Source organism: Mirounga leonina, unplaced genomic scaffold (genome assembly GCF_011800145.1).
Source record: "Mirounga leonina isolate KUSES-001 unplaced genomic scaffold, KU_Mleo_1.0 Mir_170, whole genome shotgun sequence".
Lineage (NCBI taxonomy): Eukaryota > Metazoa > Chordata > Mammalia > Carnivora > Phocidae > Mirounga > Mirounga leonina.
The window spans coordinates 22,027,154-22,053,377 of NW_023270433.1; the positions used below are offsets into that span (position 1 = coordinate 22,027,154).

The 26,224-nt window shown below is 37.4% G+C and overlaps 1 protein-coding gene across 6 annotated transcripts in view; it reads right to left on the reverse strand.

Moving 5' to 3' along the window:
* Window positions 1–26,224, reverse strand: part of MUSK (muscle associated receptor tyrosine kinase) — an 87,256-nt gene that overhangs the window by 39,587 nt on the left and 21,445 nt on the right. For 2 of the 6 annotated variants that reach the window (XM_035016085.1, XM_035016086.1), the window contains exons 6-8: window positions 19,212–19,241; window positions 10,357–10,386; window positions 3,052–3,176 (exon numbers count right to left, since the gene is read on the reverse strand). In XM_035016085.1, coding sequence (XP_034871976.1) covers window positions 3,052–3,176; window positions 10,357–10,386; window positions 19,212–19,241 — 185 coding nt within the window. The remainder of the gene's footprint in view (window positions 1–3,051; window positions 3,177–10,356; window positions 10,387–19,211; window positions 19,242–26,224) is intronic. The other 4 variants (XM_035016088.1, XM_035016087.1, XM_035016090.1 and 1 more) reach the window with 2 other exon arrangements.

Sequence of the window (26,224 nt, forward strand, 5' to 3'; positions counted from 1 at the left end):
TTACAAAGATAATCTCAGCCCACATGTTTAACTGTCCTTTACCCAAAATCCCAAAAGATAAATCAAACCTAAAATTAGGAAAAATAAATCTTTAGAAAGGTGGAAGGATATCATAATCAAAGGGCCAGAAGTTTTCAGCAATTTCTGGAAGATACAAAGAGATGTGACTGAGTTGATAGAAAAATTAATATCAACCAAGTCACTGAAACCTTAAAGTTCACTGAGAGGAGAATGGATAAATTTTACCTATAGAGTCATGGAAAATTCTAGAGTTCAGATAACAGGGCTGTAAGTAGGAGCAGACTTTGAGTCAATAAAGTAGCAGAAGAATGTTATGAATTATTATGAGTGCATATAGCACTAGACTGAGGCATCTGTCCATGGGCTAGAACTCGTGAATAAGATTTTCTTTAGTGGGTTCTTGTGGGGGATATTTATGGTAGACATTAGGACTACCTAGTTACATAGGACTCCCTCTGTCCATCCACAAAAATATGCAGAACATAAAGATTAGAAAGATTGTAGTTTTAAAATAAATTTATTTAATAGAGGTCTAATAAACTTCTATTACAACTACATTCTTCCTAATCTTTATGTTCTGCATAGAAAAAAAATGTAGAGAAGAGAGAAACAATTATTAAAGATACAACAGAGGAAAATGTCCCTGAGTTTAAGAGAGATTTGCATCTCAAGTTCCTCCCTTTGAGTTCTGTATCAAAAGAAAGTACATCAACTTGCCAATTGATTCTGTAGGGCTGGCATAATATTGTTAACAAAACCTGAACATGATAGCCCCCAAAAACTAGAGTATTCCCATTTTTGAAAATAGATGCAATGATCCTAAGGAAAATTACAGCAAATTGAAAGAACACAAAAAAAAGAGCGGCATTTTTAAAGAATGAAAAGGAAACTTTCCAATTTAAAGTGAAAAATTACATGTTCGTCACAAAGTTAAAATAATTAATGACAAAGCATTTTATTGAATCTAACATATACTTATGTTAAAAACATTTGTTAAATTAAGATTAAAATAAACATCTTTAACCTCATAAAGAAACTAGGGACCGAATTCAAACCAAACATAGACAAGTGGTTAAAGTCTATAAAATATAATTATGACAATAATCCATGAAAGAGTCTTATTTCCGATATTGGTCAGCTGGGTTATCAAACCAATTCTCACACTGAAAAAAATTAAAATTCTGGAAAAATGTTTTTACCAGATATAACAAATTTAGAAACTTTTATTCTCACTAAGACATTTTTCCAACCCAGAAAAATTTGTTTCCTTTGAGGAGTAAGGAGACAGAAATCAAAACTCAGGTTCCATAAAGATGAGAAATCTAATAAGAGATACAATAAACCAAAATCTCAAAGAACCAGATATCAGGGAGGTTATCAATGTGAACTACAAGTGAAATAGCCCACATAGCATTGCAGGCTGTGTTATAATTATCTGGGATGACCAAGGAGCTTCAAACCTTGAACTAGGTTTAAGATGATCCAAGATAAGCTGTTGTCTCTGGTCCTTGGCAGAAATAAACAAAAATTCTTTCTGGAGAGAAGTATCTTTATCTGGACCTCAAATTAATCCCTGACCTTTTTTCCCCCCCCTAAACAATGAACAGCATGTAGTCAAAGATATTTAGGCACACAAGGAAACAAAGCACAATGAGTAAGAGTCAGCAGGAAAACAGATAATATAAAGAGACCTAAAATGGCATCCTATCCCACTCAAATAAAAGCCAAAGTTGTTCCAATGCTCTGCATAAGCTTATATGATCCATAATTCCTAAACTCACCCCTTACTTCTTTCCTCTTTGCTCACTCACCTCTTGTCACACTGACCTACTTGCTATTCCTCTGACATACCTTGTGCAGTGTTATCTTAGAGACTTTCCCCAGGGTTCTTCCCCTAGTTATTTACATAGCCTCCTCCTCAGCTCCTTCAGATCTTAGCTTAAATGTCTTCACTTAAATGAGGCTTCCTTGACCACTCTATTGAGAATGGAATCTTTCTCCTAAGATTGCACATTCTGTCTCATTTTCCCACAGTATTTGACACTGTCTGCATAGAATATTCTCCTATTTGTTTTATTTTATTGTCTTTCCCCACCATAATGGAAGCTCTTTGAGGGCAGGGAGCTTCACTTGTTTTGTTTTTTGAAAATATTACTTTATTTTTTTATTAGTTTCAGAGGTAGAATTTAGTGATTCATCAGTTGTATACAACACCCAGTGCTCATTACATCAAGTGCTCTCCTTAATGCCCATCACTCAGTTACCCCCATCCCCCCACCCACCTCCCCTCCAGCAACCCTGAGTTTGTTTCCTAGAGTTCACTGTCTCTTATGGTTTGCCTCCCTCTCAGTTTTCATCTTATTTTTCCTTCCCTTTCCCTATATTCGTCTGTTTTGTTTCTTAAATTCCACACACAAGTGTAATCATATGATATTTGTCTTAATCTGACTGACTTATTTTGCTTGTTTTGTTTGTTCTTGTATCCATTATGCCTAGAATAGTGCCTGACACCCAGGAGATAATCAGTAGATATTTGTAGAATGAATAAATGAATGTTTGTATGTAAAGTGCTTAGAAGAGAGTCTGGCACATAGTGATCACTTAATATATGTTATTATTATCCATATAAAAATGAATTCAAGAATGTTAAACTGATGGTTATGGGTTCCAATTCTGGATTACTTTTCATCAAAGTAGCCTCCAGCTCCAGTGAACTAATTCTTAAGCTGGTGAGTTTTGTGAAAATTATTTTACTTGTGTGGGAAGGAACTTCTTCCCTTTTACACAAAAGCATAAGGAAAAATTTGATTTTCTACTCTTCACTTACGACACAAGGAAAGAAGCAAACCCACGGAGTTCAATTTCTAGGGCAGTGACTTCTAAGATGAAAATCCTAGAAGGCTTTGAAAAATGGAGGTGCAGGTGGGACCAATGACAGAGATCAGGGTAACATCATAAATATTTGGTCTGTCCTGAAATTCCTCTCCAATGAGTCTTCCCCAGACAAGTCCCCATACAGATGGCACTCACAGCATTTCCGTTTTCAATCCAGGTGATGGTAGGGACAGGGATGCCTGTTGCTGTACAGCGCAGAGTCACAAAGGAGCCAAATGTGACATTGTGGGATTCAGGAGCCCGCAGGATTCTGGCAAAAACTGTTAGGAAAACAGAAGTGGTGAGTGACTCCTATAGGGAATGCTCAAGCTGGAGTGGTCTTTTATTTATTTATTTTAAAGATTTTATTTGTTTATTTGACACAAAGAGAGAAAAAGCACAAGCAGGGGCAGCAGCAGAGGGAGAGGGAGAAGCAGGCTCCCAGCTGAGCAGGGAGCCTGATGCGAGGCTCGATCCCAGGACCCTGAGATCATGACCTGAGCCACCCAGGCGCTCCTGGAGTGGTCTTTTAAAAATGCAAATCAAATCGTGTTCTCCTGTGTAAATTCCTTCCATGTTCCCTCTGTATTCAGTATAATACCAAATGCCATGCCCTGGCTTCTAAGCCATTTATGCTATAACCCTGTGTTTCTCACCATTCAAGGACACTCCAAGCTTATTCCCTCCTTAGGAGCTTGTCCATGCTTTCCCTCAGCCTAGAGCACTCATCCCCCCGATCTTCCTGTGGCACATTCCTTGTATCATCCAGTCTCTGGTTAAGTGGCATTTCCTCAGAAAGACCTTCCTTGACCACCCAACATAAGGTATAACCTGCCGCCATTCACTTTTCATCATCCTGTTTTATTGTCTTTACAGACCTTACCACTATCTGAAGTTATTTTATTGTCTGCCTCTCCCCCACCCCCGTAGATTGTGAGTTTTCAGCAACCAAAAACCTAGCCTGTTTTGTTCAGTACCTAGAAGAGTGCCTGACCAAAGTAATAGTGTTTAATTGAATTAATGAAATAATTAATGCTTTATATCTTCAAGTGTATCATAGTGGAGGACAGAAAAAATTTGTCCAACTTTTTAGAGAATGAGATGAGCACATTGGACCAGAAAGAAAGAAATATTTTAGGTCAAGTGTGAGCAGGAGAATAGGTAATTAATATTCCATTCTGAGACTGAATAGGTAATTAATATTCCTACTGATTAAGAGAAAGTTCAGGGAAGATATGATTTGACAACTGAATCCTTTTTGCAGATTCTAATTTTAGATTTGCAGGTTCAGATTAACTCAATTTCCTATTTTTTGATATTGAGGAGTCTAAGAGATGGAATCCAGAAGAGCATGTTAGAAATATAGTGTTGGGCACAAAAGCCAGAAGAAAGAAAAGGCAAGGAAGGCTCCATCTTTAAGGCAACAGGTGGTTAAAAAAATGCATCAAATGTTTAAAATGTAGCTGAATCTGCCCCGCAAAACAAAACTGAGCCTGGTTTTAAAAAGTCCTGTGGTCTAATTACCAACCTACAAAAAAAGAGGTTAAGGAACAGGTTAAACAACATTACGGGGATGCTATTCATTCAAATCCAGAATATAGACAATTCAATAGGGCAAATTATTTAGTTTTCTCAATAAATAACTTGTACTGGGTGGGGTGGGGAGAAAGAGGGAATTATTATAGAGTTAAAAAGACTTTAGAGGCATAACCCAAATGCAAGGTGTGGATCTTGTTTGGATTCTTATTCAACGGATCAGATGTAGAGAGATATTTTGAGATAATTGGATAACAATTGCACAGTCCTGGTAGTAAATGGTACTAAGAAATTAGTGCTAATTGGGGATGGGTGGAGTAATGAACATAGTAATGTGATTATGTTTTTTTTAAAAAATCCTTTCACTAACGTGTGTATTGGTTAATTGAACTAATGTCTGGGATTTGCTTTAAAAGAAACCAGCAGCAATAACATGGTGGTGGAATCGAGGAAACAAAATCGGTAGACTGTTGATTATTGTTGCTGGTGGGTCATGAGAACATGGGGGTTCACTATAGTACTGTATCTACTTTTTTTGTGAGATTGAAAGTTTTATAATAACATTTTAAAAAATTGCTGTGAGCCTACCCCACAGCTCCAGAAAACATGGGATGAGACACACACTTCTTTTGCCATTTAAATAGCATCAAGTTTTAGAAAACCCCAAAACTGAAAAAAAGTAAGGCTCTGAGGAGGATCATTTGGCAGAGGCATCGGTCCTAAGAGCCTCAGAAATATCTACAACAGGTTTTTTTTTTTTATTAAAGATTTTATTTATTTATTTGAGAGAGAGCAAGCCTGAGGGGCAGAGGGAGAGGGAGAAGCAGGCTCCCCGCGGAGCAGGGAGCCTGATGCGGGACTCGATGCCAGGATCCTGAGATCATGACCTGAGCCGAAGGCAGACGCTTCACTGACTAAGCCACCCAGGTGCCCCTCTACAACAGTTTTATTTTTATTTTTTTATTTTATTTTATTTTATTTTTTTTAAAGATTTTATTTATTTATTTGAGAGAGAGAATGAGATAGAGCATGAGAGGGGGGAGGGTCAGAGGGAGAAGCAGACTCCCTGCTGAGCAGAGAGCCCGATGTGGGACTCGATCCCGGGACTCCAGGATCATGACCTGAGCCGAAGGCAGTCGCTCAACCAACTGAGCCACCCAGGCGCCCTACAGCAGTTTTAGATCAAAATTCTATGAGGGATGATTCTAAGTTGAAACAGAATGTGGGAAAATTTTCCCTAGCAGGTGATATATAGAGCCTGAGAAATTTCTTAGCAGGGTGAGTGGCGGTAGCCATAGAGGTCAGCAGTGTTGGCTCCAAGCGTAAGAGGCCCTGGGTGGTCTTACAGGGCACCGTGCTAAGAGGGGCCCATGCTTGGTTTAACGTTCTGCTGTCCTTGCCTTGAAATTACTCGTGATTTTTGAATGAAAATCATTGTCATTTGCACCTGGCCCACAAATTACGGAGCCAGTCCTGCTAGTCAGGGATACAAATGCCACCTTAAAAGAGGAAGTGAAGCCTGTCCCTCGACTGAAGTTCCAGAAAAGCCGGGCTCCAAGGTGAAATAGGAAATAAAAAGTCGCATAATGAATGACTCTGAAGGAAGTGTCAATCAAGACTAAGTGACCAAGGCTGTCCTCACCGGAAATTCTAAATTTCCCAAGAAGACCAGCCGGCGAGGAGGCAGGGCACATTTCTTCCAGATTTACCAGAGTGACACACGGTGACCCACCTGACCACCTGATGGAAGATTCCTCCCAACTTAGCCTAAGCCTACAGGTTGTGCACTCTTGACAACCGACAGAGACTGACTGCTCTCAGGTATTTTCTCCTTTTCTAATGTTGTCGGCCAACAGTGATGGAGGCCTGGATTGCACAGCATAGCTGAGTCCACGTTCATCCTTCGGTTGAAAGAACTTGTTGGGGTTGCAGCTATACCTGTGTGTCTTACGTTTCTTGAGTGTGACACTACTGTACTCATCATCTTATGGTTCCCATTGCCTCTCAGAATCTGAACACAGCAGGATCTTTTAGAGATTGGGAGTGGGATTATTTCAGGCCCATAGGTACTGGAAAAGTGTAGCCAGCAGCTGCTGCAGAGAACTGTGTACCCTTGAACCTGAAAGAGAGCCTTCTGGCTAAAGAGAAGAAGACTAAGAAATTGGAGAATGAAATCTAAACACTGTTTCTGCTTTAGTTTATAGAGGCAAGAGTTTTCATTTGGGGACTGTAAATTCTTCCTGGAAATGCAGTAATAAGGGAGGATTTAGTTTGTTCTAAGTTACAGCCTTTTTTTTTTTTTCCTTTTGGCTAGTGTTATATTATTTAGAATATCATTTGGGCTCACTGAAGAACTTTTGATGATCTATACTGCACAACACAGCTCAGCATAATGTGAGATGGTAAATAAGATAGAGTCAACATGGCCTTGCCGTGAATTTACTTAATATACTGCTCTGTCCCATATCAGAACCTTCTGGGGGCGTCCAGTGGGGCACAGGATGGTACATGAAGAAGCACTATTGGCATTTGCAGTGGCTTCCTGAAGGTGTGACTGTGCTGATAAACTTCTGGTCTCCTCCTCCAAAAGGGCAGATACACCCTCGGCTGAGCCAGGGTTTCATTGTGTGATGAGAAAAACACCTTTTGAAAAAAACAAAGTTGTTTTTTTTTTTTGAGTTGCTGCCTTGGTATTTTACAGTATGATAACCCTGCCACACCCAGAGTCTAGACATTTAGATAAGGACTTGAGTTTAGGATGTCCATCATAAGTTCCCACTTTGCTTTTCCTGGGCACCTTTTAAAATAACCACTTAGAGTAAAGCCTGAGAAAAGTTAGTCTTCTCCGTCCCAATCACCTCTAAGTATAGGTTCTTGCTATCCCACACTCTGTCTCCTTCTCTGTGGCTGGGGTCAGAGGACTTCCCTTCCCTGGGCTCACAGCATGCTCCCCAGGCCCTGGCTTCTGGGATTTGTAAATAATAAATCTTAACGATTCTATTTCCTTTTTGTGGGTGTGTTGAAACTATGCCTTCAATCACAACGAACCCATGGGTTTCACTTCCCCAAAGTGGGAGCTGGGATGCTGAGGGAGCTCCTTGCAAGTCCGTGTGGGTAGCTTGTGCCCCCTCATTCACCAGGTCACAGTCTATATGCTCTTAATTTAGTACACCAGCTCCAGCTTCTCCAGACACATTGTTAAGTCCAGTGGGTGGAGAGGGGAAAAGGCCCGGAATAAAAGGGAAGCTGTTTTCTGCATACCCACATTCTTGTCAAAAGATAAAGTAGGAACTTGCCCCCTTTTTTCAGTATTGAAAGATGGCTTCCACCCTTCCTGCCAATTTCCCCCTGCCCCCAAAGAAGGTCACAGATGTCTCCTTATCAGAATGTTTCTCAGCACATTCCCTTACCCTTGTTTGTGGTTCTTCATAGCATTTATCACCATGTCATAACTATGGATTTGTTTGTTTGTTGGCTGTCTCCTCCTCTGGAATGTAAGCATCACAGGGCAGAGCTTGTTTTGTTCATTAACACAGGCTGACTGATAGGTAGATAGAGCCCTGCATGGTACATAGCAGGCATTCAATAAATATTTGTTGAATGAGTGAATGAATCAATGAATGAATGAGTGACTCTTCTGATTGATGAGATCGGAGAAAGGGACTTGTCTATGTTATGAGTATTTCAGCCCTCTTGGGGCCATCATTCTCCCAGCTACCCTCAGACAACAAGGGTATGGGGTTAATGTGCATCAAGTGTCCCAGCTCAGGGCTTCTCCATCCTACAACTAGGGGTGGAAGGTTAAAGAGTGGGGAGGGCCTGAGGAGGATGAAGAAACAGATGTTAGCCTAATTCTTGGATGAAAAAGTAGAGTTTTATTTTTCAATCCAGCTTTATCAACAATAAAACTGATATTTTTTTATACCCTTCTGCATTTGTTACCAGTTTCAAGCAGAAGAGGTGAAGGAGGGATGAAAGAAATGCCACCATAGTTATCAGACATTGAAAACAGTAAGGCCAGTTGCAATTAAAAATAAATGCCAGACTAACCTCCATCGATAAAAATACACCTGTAATAATAAGCTTAGATGTAATTCAGTAATAAACTCCCATTATTTTGCTGGTAGCCCCAAACTGAAAATGCATTCTAGGTTATCAGTTTTAAAAGTAATGTGGTATATTTCATATCAAGTAATATGTCCATTGAATATCCCTATCTTGCATTTTATTTGCATCAAAAACAGTATAAAAGTGTTTTTGTTACATAAACAAGTTACTTAATAGATGGGGTACAACATTACTTAGTAATTTGGAAAATGTTTACAACTGTTTTGGTATGGATTTTTAAAGAAAAAAAACACGATGCAACTCTTCTTTCTATAGTCTTATCCATTATTCTCCAGTTCCTGTGGGCAAGCAAATCATTGTTCATCTGCATCATGGGAAATAGACACAGGCAATCTCTTTATCCCTGGGTTTTCTCTCGTGGTATTTATTCATGAGTTTTGGGCTTCAGTTTCTCTTGGGTAAATTTATAGTGCTAACTGCCGGTTGAAAACCATACTTTCAAAATTGGACTTAAGCAGCCAGTGTTTCCAAAGTCCTTTATAATGTAACCATATTATGTTCTCATTCTCACCCATCCTTGCCTCTTTCCTTCTCTCTTTCCATTTTCCAAAGCACTTTCAGAAACATGATAAATCTTACTATTGATTGTCATTTTAAGGGGTAATTTGAATTTGTAGTAAGGAGATAGAGCTCTTATTCAGTCTGAAATTGCAGTGGTGGTGCAGTGGAGACCTAGGGCAGTCTCAAAATGAACAAGCAGTTTGGCTTGAGATGAATTACCTCTCCTTTCTTGTTAAGGGAGTAGGACCAGAGGAATACTTAAGTCCCTTATAAATTCTGTTTCTGAGTAATTATTTCAAAGGACACAGTGAGCTCACATGGATTTTATTTTCTCTCATTTTTTCCTTTCTTTATTTTATTCTAGTGTCCTTGAAGGAGGGTTTTGTTTGTTTGTTTGTTTGTTTGTTTTTTGGCGTTACTTGATTCTAACCAGCAATGACTGAGTTGAAGTGAAAGCAAATAAAAACAAACAAAAAGAATCACACAGGGGCAGGTGAAATGATTTTATCTAAATTTGATTGTAAGCAGCTGATGTTTAGAAATAGAAAAGTATCCTAAGATAAGGAGGTGCTATTTCTAATACTACCAGCCTGAGTTTTATTCCTAGTGCCAAACTACTGTATGAGAACTTGGGAATCTTATCCAAAAAACATAAAAGGTTAGGTTAGAACAGCACAAAGTTTGAATCTTAATCAGGATAGAAGATGCTTTCTTGGAAGAAAAACTCTTATTCTACAAGGTAGGGTTTTTCCCCCAAACAAATTTGATTTCCAGCTACTTTCCTCTAAACATATTACACTAAATATATGTATGTATCTATGGGCAATTAAAATTAATTTAAATTTGATTGATTTGGTTTGGAGCAGTTGCATAATACTTGTCCTCTTGGAGTAATAACAGTAAAAACCTAAGCTGGCATCTTAACATTTTTACATTCCTCCAAAAATTGTAACACCCTCCCCTCCCCATTCCCTCCCCCCACAAAAAAAAGGCTTTCAGTCAAAAGGTAACTTTCTATTCCAATCTGTGTGAGATTTATATTCCTATGCTGATTTATGTCATTAGTTTGCATCTTCAGAGTTTACTTAATAAAAGTAAATAGTCAATAAATACATTATAAAATAAAGCAGCCCATCTAATAACACTCAGTCAAATGCTCACAGTGTTCCCTGTACATCGTTTGTTATTCCCTAAAAAAAATAACAGCACTTAGAATTGCTTATAAGGTCAGCAAAAATAAACAATCGAATAGAACCATACATTTAAAAGAAGCAGGGCAAAAAGAAAAAAAAATACCTTTAGTATCTTGTTCAGGTTCACTTTCTTCTATTAATAGAAACAAGACAAAACAAACGCACACAATAAACACACAAACAAAAACAACACATCATGAAAAGGGAAAATCTTTGACCACAGAAACATCAGTTGTGCAACAAGATTAATTAGAATCTGCTTCTTATTTCAGTAAGACAAATGCAATCAAGGGAAACTGCTGACCTTTACAAGCAAACTGTTAAATGACATAAAATTTCAAATTACTACTCTTAGTCGGGCAGTAATACACAGAAAATAAACTACAGCATACCCAACAACATAGCTCATTCATGCATTTTTATTTTAATGCTGACAATTACCCTTTCAAGGCAACAGACTGCCTACTATTCTGATAAATTGTGCTTTCCCTTTGTTAGCATGGCTTCTCCTTTTACAAGGCCCTGCTGTGAAGTCAGTGAGGTTGAATCTGGGATCTCAACTATCATTTCTATGGCAATAGACTCATGTTGTGGTAAACAGAGGATTAGGGGGTTTCTGCAGAACAGAGCCTACCACCAACGGAGAGTCTCTCCTCCGTATCCACTCCCGGAGGCTGCTCAGAGAGCAGGGAGGAGCAAACCATTATCTTGTAGGAAACTACCAGTGAAGCAAGCCATAAAGAAAAATGTAAAAATGTCTACATTGGGTATGCAGAATGAGAATTTATAATTTTTTAAAAAATCCCAGGAAAGAGACAACTGCCAAATTAATGGTTCCAAAATGTTTAATATAACTATATCAGATGTAGATCCCACCTAGAGCTCTGTTTTTCTTCCCTGAAAGTTTGTTTGTGTCCATTTAGACCTTTCTTCAAATTAGTGACAAGCCAACTGCAGCATTTGTTTATAAGTGTAAAATAGCAATGCTATTGTTAACAACTTTGAATGCTAGGAATGTATTTGCATAGCTCTTCACAGGTTATGGTTATTTGCACACGCGATATATGTTATCTCCTTTAACCCTGATCCTATTCCTGTGATTAAACATAAATTGATATTATTAAGCCCATTTTCCAGACGAGGAATCTGAGACTCAGAGCTTTGCTGTAGATTCAGAGCCAGAAATGCCACACTCCAGTTTTCAGACATCAATTCCCTGTTCTAATGTGCTTCATAGTAAGAAACCCTCATTATTGAGCTTAATACCCAATCCTCTTAAATGTAAGCAAACTTATAATTTCCCCTTTTAAATTTTATTCTGATTGAACGTTCCCTGCCTCCACCAACCAAGTCAGTGGCACATTCCGGTTTTATTTTTTCAAGGTCAAAGACGACTTAAAAGTTGTTAAATTGAATACATTTATAGTTAAAAGAGTTAAAAGTCTCTGTCAAATGTACCTATAAAAAGAAAATCACTTTTTTTTTTTTTTGAACAACACCCCCAACAGTGCCTGGTATTCGATACCAGTTTTTTCATACTGAAAACTGGTCATGTGGACCCTTGAAATCATAGAGATCCCTGGTTTCCAACACAGACATAATCAGGAAAAATAAATGAAGGTCCATGTGTGGGCCAGATTGGCTCTGAAAAATTGCATTTGAACGCCTTTGGGCTGGGCATGTTTTCCTAGTTCCTCAACCCAATTGTGATTATTTCCAAATCTTACTATTTTTGGTTTTCACCAGCCAAGTAACTATCTATGAGTAGCTGAGAGGAGCATGGGACTCCAAGGGAATACTAAGTGTCTTCATTCCCTGGCCGCTATTATTTCCAAAAATTTTTTCCACTAAAGTTAAAAGGCCTCAGTAAATTTTGAGACTCTTATTCGCTCATCATTTTTTTTTTTCCCTCATACACTGTTCTTTTTTGGGTTCTGGAACAAGCGAAGGTACATTCTTCATTTCCTTTCAATTTTGCTTAATTTTGGTTTGATCTTTTACTGGACTGTACTTCAGAGTATATCACGAAGACCATGCTGAGTTCCCTCTGCTATCACTTTGTACTTACTGTTGTTACTGATGTTCATTTTGCTTGATTTGTTTGGAATTGGGAGCAGTGTGAAATTTTGAAAGAATGCACCCCTTTCCTCCCCTGTGGATCTACAGAACCAACTCAAGAGGTGAAAGATTGTCTAAGATCTGCCGTTTTCCTAGGAGGAGGCCTAGAAGTTCTGCCAGAAATTATATTTTCATATAGAGACTCTCGGCGTTTCTTTCTAGGCACAAGTAGAGATACACAGCTCTATACAGATGTATTTACACATGCTTATATATTTATTCAAGTAGGTACCACATTCACACACATGCATGCACAATTGAGATCACTTTAGATTAGAGAAAATGATGCAAGAATAATCTGCAAAACCTATTCAAGCTTGAGTACACTCATTCAGTGTATGAGATTGTTGGTCATTTCGAGGTCAGACTATAGTCCTAGTTTTTTCATGTATCCTGCTTGCTTAGCCTATGATCCCTCTTGACCTCTGAACTTACTGTTTTACTACCTATCAATTTTTAAATATTTGGCTTCATGGTCTTTATTCCCATTTAACTGCTTTATGTGTAATGCATCAGTCTTGGCTTCCAAACTGATGTGTAATCTCCGTTGGGGCTGGAGGCAGGGAACAGCATAGCATACTTTACTTTTGTTATGTTTTTGTTTCCCCCTAAAGTTTAGCACAGTCTCTTATAGAAAAAAGAAAATACTTAAAAAAGGAGCTGGGTAGTGATTCATTTTCCTTTTCTACTTTCTTGGAATTGTTCAATAAGACATTTAGAATAGAGAATCAGAGACTTCTCTTATTGGAATAATCTGAGATATAATCAACATCTGAGTTAAATAGTATATCCATCATTTTCTTGAATACTTTGATTTATGGGGAACTCAGTATTATCATAGCAACCTGTTAAAAAGAATATATTCTAAAATACTGTTAAAAAAAGGAATATATTCTAAAGCAAACCAAATCAGTCTCCTTATAATTACCACCCACAAGACTTAGTTTCTGTTCCTATCCACTGGGCAAAAAAAAAAAAAAAATCCATCAAATATTTTCATTTTTCGAAGCTTGCTAGCTCCAGTTTACCATGCTGATTGCTCACTTTTGAACTTCCTTATCTTACCTTCTTATCTTAATTTACCCCCAGAACTAAAACTAATACATACATAGAAAGTCTCACAAATTCAAAGAATAGTAAGACTCTTTCTAATATTCTACTTCTGTGACTATAAATTTGCATATGTTTTTATTTGCATTTATATAAAAATACGTTATGTCATATTCCATTGAAAATCATGAATATCCAACACTTGTTTTTATACTTGCTCTTCAATTTTGAACGTGAGTGTGTGTGTGTGTGGTGTGAATATGATTTGATTTTAAGAAAGATAAATTAAGTTTTTCCTATTCATTTCACTGTGTTAGTTGATTGGAGAAGAAATTTGGAGGGGAAATGCGTTATTATATGGGAGGAGGGAAAGCCATCAAGATTCCCTGGCAGAAATGAACACATTTAGTAAGATCATATAGGTCACGTAGACCTTGTGGAGAGGAAGAAAGAGACCAGAAGAGGAAACAGGCAGAACTGAGGGATGGCTCCCATTCTTCAGACTGCAAGAGTGAGGAGAGCCAAGAAGATAATAGGAATCTGGCCACCTAGGCCAAAGTCTCAATGGAGGCTGCCATTGCACATTCTTGCTCCTTGTAGGATGGCATTGTTTATAATTTTCTTCATAGGCAAAACCTTAAAGAAATCTCTGAATATCTGGTACTGTCAGGAAAACATTCTAGGACTTTTTCACTTTTCAATGAAATGATTTGCACCAAGCAGTTAATAAAGCAACTAACACACAGCTAGAACGTACTAGAGGCTAATTTTGAAGCCAGGTCTTCTAGCTCGCTCTTTCTTTCATTTATTTTTTTTCAGTGCTGTTTGTAGCTCATGGTATCTTCCTGACTGATGAAAGCTATTTCTCCATCGGCCTTCAAAGAAAGAAGGTGTATTTTGTTTTTAAATTTCAGTCTGCCTTAGGGAGCTACATTCCAGATATGAATCGTGTTGAGTACCCTTTTTGTAGGTGTTAAAAGCTTGTACTTAAATCCATTCCTTACTTATCTGAGAAGAGAGGAATCATTCTGTAGAAAGAGAAGTCCATTGTTCAGACCTTATTATTAAAAAAAACATGGCTGCTAATCAATACTAGATTATTTGAACCCATTCTTAAATAGGCCGCATTTGTCTCATCTAGCATTGTATTTTACGAATTATTGTGTTGGAGATGCCTAGTAGAAGACAAGCACCACAGGCAGCAAAAGGGTCATTTTAGTTTTATTTTTTACTTACAAAAATTGGCTCAGGCGATTATTGAAAAGTAATGATATTGAGGCTCTGTGGTACTCTGTGTCTGGATAGATTATTTTGTTTTCCAATCATTAAAAGAACATGTGACAATAATAATAATAAACCTAAGTAAATACCTGGATTTTCTTTGCTGACTTCTTGGTAGCTAAAGCAAAGAAACCCGACTCTAGTGTGCTGCCACTGTTTACATTTCTGTTTCCTTTGAAGCAGAGCAATGCATGAGGTTTATCCACTGTGGCTCCATCTCTGAAGGAATCAGAATGCAAGCTCCTTTAGAAAACATACACAGCACGCTCACAAACAGCCTTCCTTTGCATCTTCAAAGTAAGGCTGGCCTGGCTCTGTGACATCATGATTCTCTCAAGTGGCTTGGGCTGGAAACCATTCTGTGGACTTTGAGATAATAACATTTCCCTAGCTTGTAAATATGGACGGTGAATAATGACCATGAGCAAGAAGTGTTTATCAAGTAAATCAGATAAGAGCCACACAAAGTTGACTTGTTTTTAGTTCAGTCCTAGATGGAGATGGAGCAACTATTAAGAATATTTTTGTTAAAATGGTTCTGAAAATATATTAGAAGTTTAACCATAAGCCAATGAAGAAGTTGGACTTCAGTTGTGATTCATGTTTTTCATTCTTGAAAAAAGCGTATATTCTGGTTTTCGTGGGGAGGAGATGCTAAGCTGCTTAATTGCCAGGACAGAAGCCTTTCTTGGTTTACCCTTTTTAAGGCTTTAATTTTAAGATCATTTTAGAGTTACAGAAGAGTTGCAAAGATAATATAGAGGGTTTCCAGGTACCCTTCACCCAACTTCCTCTAATATTAACATCTTATATAACCATGGTACATTTATCAAAATCTTTGTTTACTTTTAAATAACATTTTGGACCTAATCTCATGAAAAGGAAGATACTTGAGCTCTGACAGCAATCAAAGAAGGTAAAGTTTATTAAGAACAAGAATTTTTTTATTTTAAGTTATTTTATTATTATTATTATTATTATTATTATTATTGTTGTTGTTGTTATTATTTTAGCTCACCAGAAATTTTAGCCAGGAAAAGAAATAGGAGCTATAACCTTAAGCTTAAGTGACACCATAATCTCCTGGTTGTCTAAAATGGCTTGGCTTGGGAACATTTCTGTGGTCTTTGAAATGGAATTCCAGATGCCCAGATATGACCGCAGGCCTCCAAACTGTAGGTCCTCATGCTAAAGAGATGGCATTTGAAAACCATGTCTAAGAAAGATACCATGTGTTATAGTCTCAGTGTTAGCCTGTGCGTTGAATTGCAGCCCATTCTGGTTTTTATGGCATCCCAGTAGATACTGTCTTGTACTCTCTAGTCTGTCTTTTACTCCCTGACTCAGCAGCAGCTTGTGCTCTCATGATAAATCTACTTCCCCCCACCCCCATCACTGTGATATGATCTGTACCATGAGCTGCTATTCATCAGTCAAAGCCCTGATGGACCTCACCTCTCTGAAGCTTTCCCTGACCTCCCACCATCTCCTCTGTCCTGTACTTCTATCATTGCAAATAGTTGAACTTTAATTTTTGTAATTACTTGCTTGCATGCTCATCTTCCTCACTGAATTTGAAAACTTTTCCAGAAATGAGCCATGTCTTTATCTCTGTATCCTTAGGAATAATCTCATTCCATAAAATACAGTAGGCACTCAACAAATGAATAAATTTGAAGCTTATTCTAACTTTTATCCTATGAATTATGGATAAGCTAACTTTTTCCTTAAATTTTTAAGCTTTGTCTGGAATAAAGACATTCCAAGTAGAAATCCTCAAGTCAGTGTTTCTCAGTGTGTGGTTCATAGACTACTCGGGTTAGGTTCATTTGGGAAATTGTTAAAAGGCCCTAACACAGACCTATTAGATCTAAATCTCTGGGGAATGCGTCCTAGAGCTATAACTTTTAATAAGATTTGCAGAGGCTTTTGATGTGCATTGAAGTTTGAGAACCACTACCTTGGAGGAAGAGTTGTATTAATTCACCAATTTTGTTATTTCCATTTCTTTCCATAGAGGTTTTGAAGTGACTATAATTAATGATGTGACAGTAAATTAAATGAAATAACACATTAGTGTCAGGCAAAGGAGACTTCTGGTTGGCTTAGTGTAACAGGTGCTATGACTTGGATTCTGAGATACATGCCAGGTAGGGCAAAAAACAAAGTAAAAATAAAGTACACCATTCTCACGACAAGGAGGGAAACAAAAGGCCAATTTCTCAGGAGAGACCATTTTTCCCCCACCCAGGCACTAAATTTTTAAAGCAATTTCTCAAGATTTACCTTAAAGTAGTAAATGATGGAATGGTCGATATTTTTGACAAGATTTTTTGGCGAACCGCTATTTCTGTAATGAGTAAAATATGCGGTAAGCCCAGGATATGCACTAAGGTTGCTTTGATTTTCCTATTGCGGATACTGTGTTTCTGTACCGACTCTATAAACAGCCCCTTTCCTGTTTGCCAGTAAAGGCAAATCTTCATATAGCTTCTTGGATAAGCTTTCTCTTATCACTTGTCCCAATGGGGCCAAACCAGAGTTACAGTCTCTGACAAGTACCAAGCATGCAGGTATAAAACATTGCTGATTGAGGATAGATTTATGTTCTTTGGAAACAAGAGAAGCAGTTGGCAATGTTGACATTCTATTTTTGAAATCTGAGAGACCTAACCAGCAATATTCTCTGGGTAGAATGTAAACAACAGGCAACAAGACCACCAACAGCCAGTATTTATCAAGGCATATATGCTCTTAGTCCATTTTAAGAACTCTATGCTCTAAGTAATATTGCTCCGATTTCCCAAATGAGGAAATAGACTTGCAAGGGTTGAGTAAATCATCCGACCTCACATAACTAGCAAGTGGCAGAGTCAGGATTAGCACCCATATCTATCTGATGCTAAAGCATGTGAGCACTCCAGCATGCTGGTCTATGAAACATAAACATGGGGAAAGGGAAAACTGAAGAATGGGGTAATGGAAGATATCCTGGCCTGGGAACCGAGACGTCTGAGCTCCTTGCTAACTTGGAGAAAGTACTGATTTTTCTAGTCTCAAGTTTCCTGATCTGTGGAACGAGGGACAGAATTACGACTTCAAGCTGAAAACCTATAATTACTCTTCTGATGGAACCAAAGTTAATAAAAATCAACTCTCTTTTAAAGAAATATGTAGGGTGTTTTTTTTTTTTTTTTGCCATTGAACTTGATTGCGTCTACCTCAAAGATAAAGATGACACATGGAATAAAGAGCTGTGCTTATCTCCACAAGTGTTTTTAAATCATCACTTCTGTTGCGCAGAAGATACATTAGTCTGAGAACTAACACTGATAACTATTATCTGAGTGACTGCTCTGTACAGTCTTGTAAGAGCTTTAAATATGTTATCTTAGTTTATCCTTTTTACAACATATGAGGTACAAAGTATTATTAACCTCCTTGTACAGGTAGAGAAACTGAGGCACAAAGAGACTAAGGAAACAACCTGACATTCCACAAGTGGTGGAGTGAGGACCTGAACTTAGGAGTTTCCTCTAGGCTCTGGAGCCCATGTTCTTAGCCAGTACGTTAAGTTCCCTCTAAAAATCATGCCTTGACTAGTTTATCATTCGTGGAAATGAACATACTAATTACAGTTTGAAAGTCATCTATTTGATTCCTGAAGGAAATAACTTAAGTAATAGTATTTGAATTCCATATTACCATCGAGTTCTAATAGCTTTCTATTACATCTTTTCATGATTCAAAGTTACTACATTTCGAAATTAAGGCCAGCGGAGGCATGGCCTTCTCTATCTTGCACAGTGTGAAATGAGTCTCTGCTGCATAAATCAGTGCAATAAAGAGAAAGAACGTTTCCTTTTTTGCCTATGTATGCTTGAACTTGTACATCTCATTTTGACACCTAAAAAATGAAAATCAAAGCTTACTCTGATTAGAGTATGCGTATTTCAGGTCACAGTAACTTTTCATTTCAAATAATGCAATGTCCCCATTATAGTAAACAATTTAAGAAAAATCTTTGAGGCACATTTTTTTTCTTCAAACGTGCAGTTAAAGAGGGCCTACCTGTTTTTTCACTTGATGTAGCATCTGTTCAGTGCTATAATCATTATGTAACTTTTTCTTGCCTTAGAGAACTCTCGTGACAACTCCTCAACTAAAGGACCACTGTGCCATTGTTTCTTGAAAGCACTATGGGACTTTTTAGATGGGAATGTAACATAATAGCCCCTTAAGTGGAAATCAGTGGATAAAACTCTTCTTTTAGAGCATGCACCTTATTAATCATGCAGATTTAATTTTCCCCATGATGACCCCCAGGGATATCAAAGACTTCTGCCTTTTTCTTTGGTTTGGTTTTTAGATAGACAATGTATTCATGACAGCAAGTCAAACCTGTTAGTGGCATCAAGCAAGTGGAATTGATGCCGGGTACAGGAGCACCGCAAATTTTATTAAAACTGCAAATCACTGAGAGCACAGCACACGTTGGGGTTTAAATACCTCTCTCTGTGGCATTTGTCATATTAAGAGCTGCAGCACAAACAAAGGAAAAAGCAAATCAAATGTTGTGTCCACATTACTTGATCACTTCCACTCTTCTAGATGTAATAAGGAAATCTGATCTCTAGGAAGGAAGGCAGCCAGAAGTCTAACATATTTGAAGACAGTGCTGATCTCTTCTAGTTAGATCTATTGACATTTGCCTCTGGGACATCATGTGGGTGTGTATGTGTGTATGTATGTTTATATGTATGTATATATGTTTATGTATGTATATGCATATATACAGATACATATATGTGTATATGTAATGTATATGTGTAATGATTTATTTTTACCTTTTGGGATTCTGTTGTTGTCTGATATACTGCATATGTCTGCAAAAAATCTTCCCAAAAAAGCCTTTGATAGACCAAGGCAGCCCTAAGGATACATGGGAAAGCCTTTCAGACTGCAGAGAAACAGACTGACAACACTTGAAGGCCTTGACAAGTGATGGAGGCTCATGTACTGAGGCCACTTACATTCGCCAGGTGGCTCACCTTCCCTCCTCACTCCCCAAAATGCCTCTCTCAGGTGTTGAGACAGGGTTCTGCTTTTTGAGGCCTCCTGCAAATGAGGTATTGTTTAAACATTTGGAAAGCCTACAATAACCCTCTACCTCAGAGGGTTCTCTTCCTGGTCTTGATCTACTTTGACGGCTCTCATCTGCAGCTTTATACAGGTACTAAGCCACCTCTCCCACTGGTGATTGCTGACAGAGAACCCTCCCTTGGTTCCAGCTTCTCTTCTGCCCAATCTTTTCCTTCATAGCTTAAACCTCCAAGGGTAAACAAGTAATAATAGAAAATGCAGTTGACAGGGAGTCCAGTACATTCCACCATACACCTATTTTAAATGGAGTCTCAAGTATTCTACACTCAGCCAGTTTCTATACACAAAGCAGAATTGTCTGAATGTGAAATCCACAGAATGTGATAAAATCGACACTCAGTTCCAAATAAATAAATCATTTCATAATAGTTAAGTCAAAGAATATAAGGGAAACATGTAAGGATATAGGGAAATATAAGAAAATTAGATATTTGTAAATTTTTAAGTGTATCTTTTCCAATGATTTAAAAAGTCAACAATGACTTCTCCACTCCAGCTAAAAAAAATTATCATTTTAAAATTGGGGTCAAAAACAGGAAAGTAAAAATCAGAATCTTGCATTTCAGTGGTCATCTAAAGCCTCTGAGATACAACCTCTCCTTAAAAACTCCAGCCCTGCCATCCATATCATCCCATTCCATTACCACATCCCTGTGCCACTGAATGTCTGTCTTCCTGGCCATTAAAGAACTTAGAGAAAACCAGTTCAATAAAGATACATAAGAGAGACAGTATGGATCATTCTTTGGATACCTAAAGTAGAACATGAGGCAGATTGGAGAAACAGATAGACTGTCTCTTGACTTAGAATTCCTTCTGTAGGGCACTGAAAAGTCTCTTCTGTGTCTTTTCAACCTAACAAAACCAATATGCAGCAAATATAATTGGTGGTGGTGGGGGGAGAGGGGAGGGACTACATGGAATCATCCCACTGAAAATGATGCTTTCATCTCTGTGGGGAACTGATAGAAAGAAATGATCTTAAGAGGAAGGAATATTTCTAGTTAAATAGAAGGAAATCTTTATGAGCCAATATGATTGATTTATTTTTGTTTTATCATTATATATTCATTCTCATATTTGGAGAATGACCTCAGCTTGAGGTCAGAAACTACCAAGCAAGTGTGATTGTCTTTAAGACCAGTGAGACAAATCTCAGTTTCAGAGATATTAAAATGCACAACAAAGGGAACAAATATTAGCCAGTGGCGATTATAAGAAACAAATATCTCTGAGATTCACCCCAGCTATGGTAAAATACTTAAAAATGAACATCTTAGAATCTATGGAATATGATATGGAGATTTCTCTTGCCCTCATCACATCCTGCCATGAAACCTATCCTAAAGGCCATTGTCACAGAGGTACATGACGGGTTAAATTTTCCAAAGGAAGAGACTCCACCGTTATGAGATGGACAACTCTTTTCTGCATTTCAAGTGACTATGGAATTTGGGAGATGATAGATACTTCCCTACCAGTGTTAAATCAGCATACCTGTAGAGTTCTCACCTAGCAGTAATGCTTAACTTTTCCATGGGAACTTACCTTTGTTTACGTTGAGTCATAACACTCAACCACATCTAGAAAATGCTCATTGAGAAATCAGAACCCAAATTGAATTTTAGTGTTGGATCCTCCAAGCCACTATGGAATCACAGATTCCAGGTCTGCCCATAAAGTAAAGAAGAGTCAAATGGGGGGAGAATCCACTAGCAGATGCTGCCCTCTGAACTCCTTCACTTCCCACTCCATCCAGGTGGCTCCCTTCCTCTTCCAGGCCTCAAACTTCCTTCCCTAAGGAAATGGCATGTTTCATCTTCTGTTCATCAGGACCTCACCCTCAACCCCAGTTCTTCAGCCAATGGCCGATGTTGTAAATATCTAATCAACATAGGAACCAATTGCCTTTGACAAAACTTTTCCCATCCCTGAGTTTGTTCTAGAGCAGAATGGAGCAGAACTGCAAAAATATTATATCAAACCAATGAACAGAAAGGTTGATGTCACTTTATCAAAATAGTATAATGTTTGGAAGAAATAATTTTTTCCAAAACGTAAGTACATGTATTAATTCTTACTCGTTATAAAAATCCAAAAAGTATAGAGAGCTATGTAAAGTGTATGATAGACGTTAACCTCCTATGTAATTCTACATGCAGAGATGATGACTATTAACAGCTTAGTTTATACATTCTAATATAGAATATATAAAACATACTGTTCTTCAACTTTTTCACTTATGAACACATTAATATTTCTAATGAGTTAATATTTCTAACGAGATAGAATAGAACCTTGCACGTAGTAAGCACTATATAGGTACTTAATAAATAGTAATAAATACAGCAAATAATTATATAGTGTTTGCTATGTGCCTATATTAATTCATGTAATCATTGCAACAACCTAAGAGATAGGTGCTAGTTTTTTTTACCCCATCTTAGAGATGAGGAAACTGAGGCTCATTGTTGGAAAACAGACCCAAATCACATTTTTGGTGGATAATTGTAAAAGTTAAAGTATATAGATTGATCTCATTCTTAATAGCTGCATAGGATTTTTTCACATACTTTATCAGTCTCCTATTGATGCAAATTTATTTTATTTTTTGCAAATTTAAATTCTTTAAAAATTTTTACTATTACAAATAACTTTGTGGTAATCTTGAACATACACTTATGTATATAATTCCTCTAGATAAATGATCAGAATTAAATTATGGAGACAAATGTATACACATTTTGAAGCTTGATTTTTTAATTAAGAACAAAGAAAGACACCTCCATTAGACTATACCAAATAATAGGAATAGTTGAAAGTGTTGGTTTCTTTATTGCTGTCATCCTAATTGTTGTCCTTTATAAGTAATCTGTTTTTTCTTCAATAATTTAAGATCACCTCTTTGTCTTTGGTGTTTATTATGATGAATCTCGGTCTGAAACTATTAATGTACCTGCTCTTTGTTTTTACTGATTGGGACTCATTGTGCCTCTCATACTTGAAGATTTAAATCTTTCATTAATTTTGGCAAGTTTTCAATCATTATGCTTGTGAGTATAGCCTCTCATATTTTCTCTATTCTCTCTTTCTGTAATGCATATCCTTAATTATTTCTTTAATTCAGTTTTATCTTTCCCATCTCTCTGCATTGAATTCTAAATTCTGAAGAGGTGACTTCTAATGTGTGCATTATCTCTTCATCTCTAACATACCATTATTCATCCATTGAATTTTAATTATAATTATGTTTTTCATTTGTTAAACTTATTTAATTCTTTCTCAGAACTGCCTTTCTTCTTCTAATGTATTTTTCTTTGCTTTTTTTTCCTCCTTTTGTCTTTAATTAGTTCAAACATATTTATTTTCAAGTCTCTATTATATTGTGTTAGCTGAATTTCCTGGGGTTTTAATCCCTTTGAATATTATGTCAGCTAACTCTCACTTAAGGCAGTTTGTTTCCTGTGGATGCTATAATTCTGCATCGTGAACTCATCTTTAGTGTGGCTTTATTATGAAAATCCTATAGAATCTGGGTAAGGTATTTTTTAAAGCTTTTTTGTTGTTAAATCTTTGGCCTGGGACCGATTTTTATGTTAATTTCTCTAGCTTGGGAGCCCCAGACTGTGCTAGCAGTATGAATTCACTATCAAACCTATATGAGATATAGTCCTAAGCATTGAATACAGACTCATTATCAGAAAACCTCTTTTTTTTCTTTCTCACACCTAGAATTCAGGTAGCCAGATAAGCCTCTACATTGTCTTTCTGTACCATTGGATGGAATTTTTCTGGTCCACCTTTTCACTTCTGTGATTCTCAGCTTTATGGAAGGTTCTCAGTGCTAACCTTCCTTCACAGGGGCCCACAACCTTGTCTCCTGTTCCCTTAAGAGTCTTAAAATACACATTCTAGGTTATAGAGATGGCTACACGTGCCATTAGCTCCAGGACAGTGCAGAACCAGCTTATGAGCTTACTGCTGTTTTTTCAATTCCTATTCATTCCTGGCCTCTGGAGATATAATTTTATCCTGTGGGTTGTATGAATAACCCAGCAATTCTGGGTGTTTGTAGTAGGAAGATACTCATGTTATCTTGTCTGTCATATTGCTGGTGCTGTAAGTGTTTAATCCTACATTTGTATATTTGGTATGAAGAAATACCATGATTAATTGCTTCAACCAACCATTCTCTTGCAATAATTCTCAAATCCTTTGCCCTGTTTTCCTTCCTGGCAAACTCCCAATTCCTGTATCTTGCCTTTGGATTTGGCATTCTACTTTGTCTGAACTTCTTCTTTTTCTACAGTGAGGCACATTGATGTCACTCCATATTCACAGTCCCATTCTCTACTAAAACTTCAATGTTACCTAGGAATCGTAGTTCCCCTTGTGAGTCATCTCTCCCATTCCCAACAGCTATTTTAAAACCTTTCCACTCTCCTCAGTCCTCCACCTCCCTTTACAGAAGTGTTTTCAGAAGATAAACTTACTTTCTACTTCCTAAAGGAAATAGAATCCAACAGAGCTTTCTCAAATTCCATCTACCAAACTCACTAACTCGTTTATAGTGGAATATACCCCCTTTCTCCTTCCTATTACAAGGAAGGAAGTTCCTTCTTCCTAAGTACAGTGATCATATAATCTGTCATTGAAGCCTGGATACTTTTGAAGGTACAAGGAGGATTCTATTAATAATTATTCTAGGACAACAGGTGTAAACCAGAACTGTCCTGGGCAAACTGGGATAAGTGGTCACCCTCTGTATAGGGTTTATCACTCTATTTGTCCCCTCGATACACTGTTTTTGCCTTCTCAAGTACCGCATTCCCTTGAATAGTCTACCTCTCTCCTTTATATTTAAATGTCCTTTTCTCTGAGCCTCTTTTCATTCATATTTTAACATTTTCAGTTTTTTAACATTTTAATCTTTTTAAAAGAAAAATCTTGTACAACATTACCGATATACCATATATACCTCTAGCTACTGCTCACTTTTTTGATTTTTCCCTTTTCTCTGCCAAATTTATTGAAAAAAATTTGTTGATACCTACTGTCTCTTTTTTTTCAGCTCCCATTCTCCATCATTTATATTCTCTTGTCTTTTTCTCTCACCCCTATTCTGACACTACTCTTGGCAATGTCGCACATGATTATCTGTTCCTTAATAGAGTACACAGTATTTAGCATTACTCAATGTCTTAGACACCTCTGTGAGTTAGTTGTCCTCTCTGTTTCTTAGTTTCTTAAAATAGCACAATGATAGGACCTTCTTCACCGACTGTTAGTAAGGATTCAATAAAATAATCCATGTAAGCATTTAGCATTTCAAAATGTTAGCCATCCCATTGCTCCTCCTTTTGGAAGAACATCCATGTTTGGCTATGCTTGAGTTAGATGGTTTCATTAGTAATTTTATATGTCACTGTTCGAACCTTTTAAGATAAGACAGAAAAGTTGACTATCTTCATGTTGCCATTCCAGAGGTCCAGCAGCCTGAGGATGGTGATCTAGAAAGGGAGCTTAACTTTTGTGTTGAAGGCTGTTTCACGTTTGTTACAGCACTTAAGATCATCCACAATTGGTATGCTTCTCCCCGTTAGAAGCTAGCAATGGCAAACAACTTTTCCATGGCATGACCACGTGCCGTACGTATAGCCCGGCATTGAATGACATTATGGAGTTCTCACTCTAATTTGCTCAGACTAATTTTCAGAGTTACTTACACAATGCATAACAAATGCTCATCTGCCTCACTGACTATGGCCTAGCTTTATCTTCAGCCCTCATTATTGCCCGGTTAGTAGGTCTTTACAGATACATTCAGGGTTGTGCCAGTTGCTTTTCAGTTGGTTTTTCACCTGTTCTGAATTGTTGGTTAAATTGGCCCTTCCTTTAAATAGATCATGTCTGCATTATATCTTGTGGAAATGCCTTAACTATTTCTTTAAGTGGAAGCCAGCCGTTCAGAACTTCAAGAGAAGCCACATAGATTTGCTACAATTTTAATGCTCTAATAGTAATGATTATAATTGATGCCATTTATTAAATGTTTATTATGTACCAGCCACTGTGCTAAGCTTGTCACATATTTTCACATATATTGGCTACTTTAATAGGGACCAAAATGGAGTAGAAATAGATGTGTGCTAAAAGGATCATTTTACCTGCTGTTAGAGTAACTTTAAATGATATTATGAGCTCTCAATACTAGTGAGTTTAATAACACCTCCGTATACATTAACTGTTAAAGCAATGAGCATGCCCATTTAAGTGTTAAGAAGAGAGAAGACAGTATTCAGTTTTACTGATAGGTGGGATGCAAAATTAAATGGCAAAGCAAGACCAAGCTGTGTAAT